This window comes from Brassica napus, chromosome A9 (assembly GCF_020379485.1).
Source record: "Brassica napus cultivar Da-Ae chromosome A9, Da-Ae, whole genome shotgun sequence".
Taxonomy (NCBI): Eukaryota; Viridiplantae; Streptophyta; class Magnoliopsida; order Brassicales; family Brassicaceae; genus Brassica; species Brassica napus.
This window is the reverse complement of record NC_063442.1, coordinates 29,585,278-29,593,572: the sequence shown is the minus strand read 5'-3', so window position 1 is coordinate 29,593,572 and position 8,295 is coordinate 29,585,278. Positions and strand designations below refer to the sequence as shown.

At 34.0% G+C, this 8,295-nt stretch overlaps 2 protein-coding genes across 2 annotated transcripts; both read left to right on the top strand.

Annotated features, from left to right (window-relative positions):
• Positions 1–2,232: 2,232 nt before the first annotated feature.
• Positions 2,233–3,282, top strand: LOC106364680 (probable calcium-binding protein CML25). Its single transcript, XM_013804205.3, has one exon. It carries the CDS (start codon positions 2,536–2,538, stop codon positions 3,109–3,111), a length of 576 nt encoding a protein of 191 aa, XP_013659659.1. The 5' UTR covers positions 2,233–2,535; the 3' UTR covers positions 3,112–3,282.
• Positions 3,283–4,693: 1,411 nt separating this feature from the next.
• Positions 4,694–6,679, top strand: LOC106367358 (actin-histidine N-methyltransferase). Its single transcript, XM_013807120.3, has 5 exons — positions 4,694–5,082; positions 5,194–5,360; positions 5,440–5,742; positions 5,820–6,083; positions 6,178–6,679. Exons 1-5 carry the CDS (start codon positions 4,767–4,769, stop codon positions 6,550–6,552), a joined length of 1,425 nt encoding a protein of 474 aa, XP_013662574.2. The 5' UTR covers positions 4,694–4,766; the 3' UTR covers positions 6,553–6,679.
• The last annotated feature ends 1,616 nt before the right edge of the window (positions 6,680–8,295 follow it).

The following is an 8,295-nucleotide window of genomic DNA, read 5'->3' as shown; positions in this document are numbered from 1 at the left end:
ATCGCTTCGGGCCTGTTGGGGTGGGGGGGTGGGGGGGAGCAGAAGCATGTTCCCAATAAGATAAAAAAAAACATAAGAAGTTAGATAGAAAAAGGATAGAGAAAGCAGACATATTTTAAAACATGTAAAATTTCAGCCCCCTCCCCCCCCCCCCCCCCAAATCTTCTCTGAATTGATGATATTATGTTTGATTTTCCTTCAAAAGAGGCAAAAAGTTAGATCTATATAAAGATCAGATTAATAAAAATTGTTGTTTGATATAAGACATTGATTATAAGTTCTTTATACATGAATCACACATATGTAGTATTGCTATAGCAATCACAACCATGCATGAACCGCAATCGCAAAACACTGTACATAAAAAAAACATTCTTTAGAAGACATCAATGAAAGTTTTGTATTTCTAATCTGACACACTTTTTTAATCAATAAAATTTTGTTGGTGATGTTTACAACACACCACATATTAAGTTGTATACGTTGTTATTTGATTCATATATTTCATATATTTTTAATAACATTAATCTTGTCCTAATATGTGGTAGTGTTTACCCTAGTTAACAATAATTTCCTTTAATATATTAAAGGGGAATTGGACTGTATAACCTTTAAACAAATTATAATTCATTAGATAACAAATTATAATTCATTAGATAACTTTCATCTACAATATATGTATTTTATGTAATAATGTTATATTATCCTTCAATTCAACCTGTGTAAGAATTATTTATTATAAAATAATAAATAAATAATTTAATAAATTGTGGTTATCATTGGTACACATCTCTTTTTTTCTTCTTCATCTTCTCCTACATTCTCTGTTTCTTTTTCATACATACGAACACAAACCACTTCATCTCAAGACGAAGAAAGAGCATGGATTTGAGCTTGTGGAATTGAGTTTGGAGGAGAAGATGGCACCGTAGAGAACGACGAGGTGACGTCACGATTTCTTTTTTTTTTAGTTTCTTTAATGTTGTTGATTTTGATTTTTTCGATGTTATTTAAATTGTTATAGTATACTGTATTGATATGGTATGGTGAAGAATAATTACTCTGGACCGGTGAATGTGTGTATCACCATGTCTGCAAAAAGAGGAAGATGTGAAGAAGATGAACTTGCCGACTATACTATATGTAATGAAAGAAAATTATAGTCTAGTATGATTCTTATATTTTTTGTACCATTCGCAAGTACCAAACTAAATAGTATGCTACAGTTGTTGTATTATTGTACCATCGATTGTTTGATAAATTCATTATTAATTAATTTCTAGCTTACAACTATATGTACTATACTATGTATTTTGTTCTATACTATTTGAGTTTAGAGTTTATACTTGAGTTTAGGGTTTAGAGATTTAGATTTAGGGTTTAGTATTTGGAAGGTGGGGGTTGAGGTTTGGGTTTAGTGACCATATTATGTATGTTCCATTTGACGATTAAGAAATTTTGCTTACCAATTTGTACTATATTTTATATTTTGTTCCATTCTATTTGGGTTTAGAGTCTATACTTAGGTTTATGGTTTAATGATTAGGATTTAGGGTTTAGTATTTGAAAGGTGGGACTTTAGGTGTGGGTTTAGTGATAGCATTTTTGTTTTAGTATTCAAAAGTTAGGTCTAAGTTTAGCATTGAGCAGTTGTGTGTTGGATTGGAGTCCTATACTATTCAAAAATTAGATTTAGATTTAGTTTAATATTACATAATATTATATACTATTTTTCAGATTTTGATAATTGGGTTTAAGGTTTATATTTAGGATTAGGATTCAGTAATTAGGGTTTAGGATTTAGTATTTAGATGGAAGATTGATGTTTAAAGTTTAGGATTTAGTATTTAGGAGTTGAGGTTTGGAGTAAAATTTAGTATTTACTAGATGTTAGTGAATTTTGAATCATATTATATTTCAGTGATATAGTATAGAAAAATCAGATGCATATTTATGTATTAAACAAAAGTGTGGTATTGGTTGTATTACGTGTGATACTTAATTGTGGAGTGTCAAATTATCGATGTCATCAATTTTCTCTCTCTATTACCGGTAACTTGAACAAAAAAAAAATAGTATCGAATAAAACTTGGCATAATTGTCATAGACTTAATTATGTCAAAATCAATGATCTGCACTTAATTTATTTTTTTAATTTGGTCATTTGGCAAATTGAGCGTATATTAATGACCATTTTGACATTGAAATGATGATGAATAGTTTAACGAATCTATTAACCATCATCGTCCACTTGTTAGTTATCTAGAAGCTGGTTTAGAGAATTGGAAGAGCAGTACTTATATCAACATGCCTACCATTCCCTGAATATCAGTTTTATTCAAATACATTCGCTTTATATATAACCATTCTAATAATAACAACTAAAATCAATTTACACACAATCTGAGATTTATTCCTGATTTAGTTGAGAGAATCCCAAATTAGCTTAAGCTATCCAGAGATTCATTCGCTTCCACAAGAATCACCACAAATACAAATACATCTCTCTTTCTCACACCAACGAGATTCGCAACCATGTTCAACAAGAAAAATCAATCCACTGGCTCGGGCGATGGCGGCTCGGTATCCCGAACCGGAGCAGACTCTCCGTACCTCCAAAAAGCACGCTCAGGTAAAACCGAGATCCGAGAACTCGAAGCTGTTTTCAAAAAATTCGACGTGAACGGAGACGGCAAGATCTCATCCAAAGAGCTCGGCGCGATCATGGCGAGCCTAGGTAACGAGGTTCCAGAGGAGGTCCTGGAGAAGGCGATCACGGAGATAGATCGGAAAGGAGACGGTTACATAAACTTCGAGGAGTTCGTTGAGCTGAACACGAAAGGGATGGATCAGAACGACGTGCTTGAGAATCTGAAGGACGCGTTCTCTGTTTACGACATCGACGGGAACGGATCGATATCGGCGGAGGAGTTGCATGAGGTTTTGAGGAGTTTGGGGGATGAGTGTTCGATCGGGGAGTGTAGGAAGATGATTGGTGGTGTGGATAAGGATGGTGATGGGACGATTGATTTCGAGGAGTTTAAGATTATGATGACGATGGGATCGAGACGTGATAATGTCATGGGTGGTGGTGGTGGTGGTCAGAGGTAGAGAGTTTAATGGCCGAGTGATGTTTTTGTTCGTCTTTGTATTCGTTTTGTTCGTCCATTGTTATTATTCCATCATTGTTTCAATCTTTTTTTTTCTTGTACTTTGGAAGGACTGCATTGCCCTTCAAGCTAACGTGATTTTTTAAAAATTTATTCAACTCTTTTTGTTTCAGTTCTGCCCAGAATTGAATAATTGAACAGTGAAAAGTTGTGTGAATACAAATATTTTCATCTTTAACTATTTAGAAAGAATTGTGTAACACAAATTAAGTGTATAATTTTAATTTATAAAGCTATATAAAATAGAATGTTAATCAGAAGTTTTGAGTCCAAAAACTTTTATTCGTGGATTGTTTGGTTTATTTTGGAAAGCTCACAGTGACAAGCTTTTTAAAGGTATTGACTACGAATTAATCCACACTGCACCACATGCAACAAGTGAGTATTGAGCATAGTATGAGGCAAACTTAAGTACTGAAAACTTGAGGTCGTTTCAGAACTCTTCCTATCCTCAAACCGTATGTTTGAGGGACATGTATATTTCATTGATTGTTGATTGTTCTTGACATCAAGACATTCTCTTCAATGGTATCAAATGGCTGTGTATGGGGATTGGGGGTTGGATGACTCACATTGTATGCTAAATGCCCGTAATCAGTCACGTCGATTGCCATCTCTGGTTTTCCAACTCTCAAGCATCGAGACAGATTGTCGAGATATGATCAAGAATCAAGATGTTATATACCACTCGAAAGAATAAAGCATGGTATAATTTCTCAACCGAATTCAAGAGTTTGCACGATTAAAAGGATGCTTCTCATTCTTCTCTATCTCTCCTATATTGGACTGCTATCTCCTCTCTCACGATTCGTTGACCAAAACCACTAAATTTCATTGTAGCAAATTATTTCAATATATAGTAAAAGCTCTATAAATTAATAATGTTGGGACTATGATATTTTATTAATTTATAGAGTTATTAATTTTTAAAGTTTTTTAGATATTTTAGATTTTTATTTATAAAATAAGAAAATAGTTAATTTTACTGTATTTACACTAAGTAAATTTTAAATTTTTGACTTCTATTATTTTATTATATTATTTGGTGTATATATTTTTTTTATGTTTCATAAAATTTAAATGTGTTTTAGATAAAATTTAACTAAATATTATCAAAATATATTGAATTATCCAGAAAATAATAGAGATAATTTCATTGTGAATATAAAACGAAAAATATAATGTTTAGTTTGTACTTATATAAAATGTATATATTGTTAGATTATTAATTTATGATTTTTATGGGAGCATATATTTATATAAGATTTTTTTAAAAAATTATTATTTTATTATTTTATCGATTTGTCCAACTCGAAATCAAAGAAATTTAGTAATTATAGTATTTATTAATTTGTATTAATTTATAGAGTTTATATTGTAGTTTTTCATAAGTTTGTGATGTAAAAATAGTTTTGAGCCCAAGAAAAAATCAGTTATCAACTTTTAGTGAAGCCCATTAAAGATCTTTGAGCCACCCGTAGTGTATCACCCGACCCGAATAGAAACTAAACCCGGTCGTTTCGCTCTGTTCCGGATCTATCTTCACCTCTCTCGAGGCAACTCTGGACAGAGTCAGAGCCTAGTTGCAAGTGAGTCATGGCCACGTCGAAACTAGCAATAACTTCTCTGGCAGCTCACATTCGTCCCTTCACATGCTCCGCCGCGTCTCAACCCTCCCGTTTAGCTCCTCATCCGCCGGACCTCGTCCGTTGGATCAAAAGAGAAGGCGGCTTCGTTCACCACGCCGTCAAGCTATCTCAGGATACTCCATTCGGCATCGGTCTCATCTCCACCGAGCAAATCCCTCAAGGCACCGACCTTATCTCTCTCCCTCCTCACGTTCCCTTACGCTTCGAATCAGATGAAACGGCACCGTCTCCTCTCCTCGCCGCCTTAGCCCGTCGAGTTCCCGGTAAGCGTTAATATCTCGCTTTTGTTCAATGTTGATTACTGCTGATATTAGAGAACAATCAATTAATTATTCAGTTATCTTGAATCTTGAAGCTTAACTGTGATTTGGCAGAAGAGTTGTGGGCAATGAAACTGGGATTGAGACTATTGCAAGAGAGAGCCAGTGCTGATTCTTTCTGGTGGCCTTACATTAGCAATCTCCCTGAGACTTACACCGTTCCCATATTCTTTCCCGGAGAAGACATCAAGAACTTGCAGTATGCTCCTCTTCTCCACCAGGTTATATAACACATCCTGAGTCTCATTCTCTACAATTTCAATTAGGTGATGGAAGATTTGCTGTCTTCTTTGGAAGCAGGTTAATAAAAGATGCCGTTTTCTCCTTGATTTTGAGCGAGAGATTAGACATACTCTTGAAGATGTTAAGGCTACTGATCATCCTTTTAGCGGTCAAGATGTGAATGCATCTGCACTCGGGTGGACCATGTCGGCTGTTTCGACTAGAGCGTTTCGTTTGCATGGTGATAAAAAGCTTCGAGGTGGGTCTTCTGATCATGTTCCCATGATGCTTCCTTTGATAGATATGTGCAACCACAGCTTCTCACCTAATGTCAAGATTATTCAAGAACAGGACGGTTCTGACTCAAACACCCTTGTTAAGGTTCTGTGTCTTAGATCTCTGTTTCTCAAGTGTTTTTCTTTTATATTTATTTATCCCACTCTTTCTTTGTGAATCAGGTCGTTGCAGAGACTCAAGTTAAAGAAAATGATCCGTTGCTACTCAATTATGGTTGCCTTAGCAACGATTTTTTCCTTTTGGACTATGGCTTTGTGGTTGAATCAAACCCGTACGACACCATTGAGCTTAAATACGATGAAGGGCTCTTGGACGCTGCAAGCATGGCGGCTGGTGTTGCTTCCCCAAAATTCTCTTCTCCAGCTCCATGGCAACATCAGTTGCTTTCCCAATTGAATCTCGCCGGGAAAATGCCAGACCTCAAGGTATTCAAATCGTTTTCTTTCGACTCGATAGCTAAAACAGTCCCTAGATGAAAAATCAAATGAGAAAACTTAACCATCTCTCTTATTCTGATAGGTAACCATAGGAGGTCAAGAGACAGTAGAGGGAAGACTATTGGCAGCTATAAGAATACTACTTTCCAGTGACTTGGTGGAAGTAGAGAAGCATGACTTAGAAGAGCTCAAATCTTTATCCTTCACAGCCCCTCTTGGAGTTGCCAACGAGATTGCTACTTTCCGAACTGTAATCGCTCTTTGTGTGATTGCATTGAGCCACTTTCCGACAAAGATAATGGAAGACGAGGCTATACTGAAACAAGGTGTTTCAGACACAGCAGAACTGAGTATCAAGTACCGAATCCAGAAGAAATCAATGATCATAGATGTCATGAAAGACCTCACAAGAAGGGTTAAGTTACTATCAGCTCAGGAGACACCAAGTGCTTCGTAATGATGATAAGCATCATCTTGTAAGTTCTATAGGCTTTGCTTGTTCCGAAACCTCAGTTTCCAAAATAATAATTTGTTTAAGATTGTTCACTTTTGAAAACATATAGCAATCGAGCGTTTTCTATGAACTAGTTGGTTCAAAGATTAGAAGGGAATGCAAAAGATGTGTTGATACATGGTATTAAACAGGAGACTCATGATAAGAGTTTGACGGCCGAGCTCTGTGTTGTTCGTCTTCCTCGTTTTGTTCATCCATTCTTTTATTACTCCCTCTGTTTTTTAATTGTAAGTAGTTTAAGCAAAATTTATTTGTTTCAAAATATAAGTAGCTTTCATAATTTTAAGTAACTTTTATTTTTACTAGGTCCTTGTCCGCGCTACGCGCGGATAGTATTTTAATTTTTTTTTTATATTTTTATACTATTATGTCAATTGTTTAGTTTTATAAAATGTTATGTTTTTACTGTAAATTTGGAATTAAAAATCTAATTTTTCCTTACTGTAAAGTAAGTTAATTTTTTTGAATCTTACCACAACACATTATACATGAAGAGAATATAGTTGGTCTTTATATTCTTATTTGCTGTAATATTGAAAATTTTGATGATTTGTTTAAATGGTTTTTTTTAATTATATATTTTAAGATTGATTTTTCGTGACTACATTCTATAATTATCTTAAAAAAATTGTTTGTCCCATATAGACATCCACATAAATATGAACTTCTTATAAATTTGTTCATTGGAATATTTAGTTTCACTTTCAACTTTATTCTCTTTTTTGGCACCCTCATGCTAACTTGTGGGGCTAGCCAACTTGGTGCAAAAGGGTTTAAAAAAGCTGATCGAGATGCGCGTGATCGGACACGTTTTGCTAGGCTATTCGTACAGAATTTTAAAGATCTAAGAATATAAGCAATAGAAAGTTCAGAAAATTATTTAGATACAGCATGTATTTCGTCTAGCTCCGAGTCCAAAGCAGGCCAGTCTTCCTCCTTTTGAATGAGTATAACCAGTTGTTCACAGTTGATTGAAAGACCATCTCTTTGTGTCCAAACTTCAGTATCACTTGCATTGCGCATAGCAAACCTTCAGCTTCCGCTTGCAGTGGTGATTTGGTGCGTGTATATTGGCCCTTGCTCCAAACAGCATTGGAAACTCACCATCCATTAACACAAAGCCAAGTTCATATATATCTCTTTCATTTTATCCAGGATGTCTAGCAAGAGCGTTTCTTTGCGGAGGAACAGTTGTGTCCGTTACTTCAACTCCCATATCAATCTCCATAATCTCGTCTATACGTTGAGATATCCTCCAACAATCTGCTTCAATTTTATTCGCTAATGGAAAATACATAATTCATACGACACTATTAATTATTGTTTTTTTTTGTAACACCGATACGACAAACTTATGTTTGATTTAACAAAACTCTTATTTTAATTTTGTATTAAAGAATCAATCATATTTCATATTATCCATAATTTTAGTAAATTTGCTTATTTGTCATGTTTTTATTAGGTTTTAGCTAAGTCATTGATTTATTATTTATTTTTAGCTAAGTCACTAATTTATTAATTAAAAAAATACCCTTAATTAATATTATATATATATTAAAAAATAAATTTTATTTTAGTAATATTAAATTTCTATTTTATATTAAAATTTAGTTAGTTTTTCTTATTTTTCATATTTTATTAGGTTTTAGACTTTTAGATAGGTTATTGATTTATTATTAATTTCTA

Bases quoted from the DNA above. Each gene is read 5' to 3' on its own strand.
- LOC106364680 (XM_013804205.3), top strand. From the start codon at position 2,536: ATGTTCAACAAGAAAAATCAATCCACTGGCTCGGGCGATGGCGGCTCG.
- LOC106367358 (XM_013807120.3), top strand. From the start codon at position 4,767: ATGGCCACGTCGAAACTAGCAATAACTTCTCTGGCAGCTCACATTCGT. The intron at 5,083-5,193 runs GTAAGCGTTAAT...GTGATTTGGCAG, and splicing joins CTTAGCCCGTCGAGTTCCCG to AAGAGTTGTGGGCAATGAAA. The intron at 5,361-5,439 runs GTTATATAACAC...CTTTGGAAGCAG, and splicing joins ATGCTCCTCTTCTCCACCAG to GTTAATAAAAGATGCCGTTT.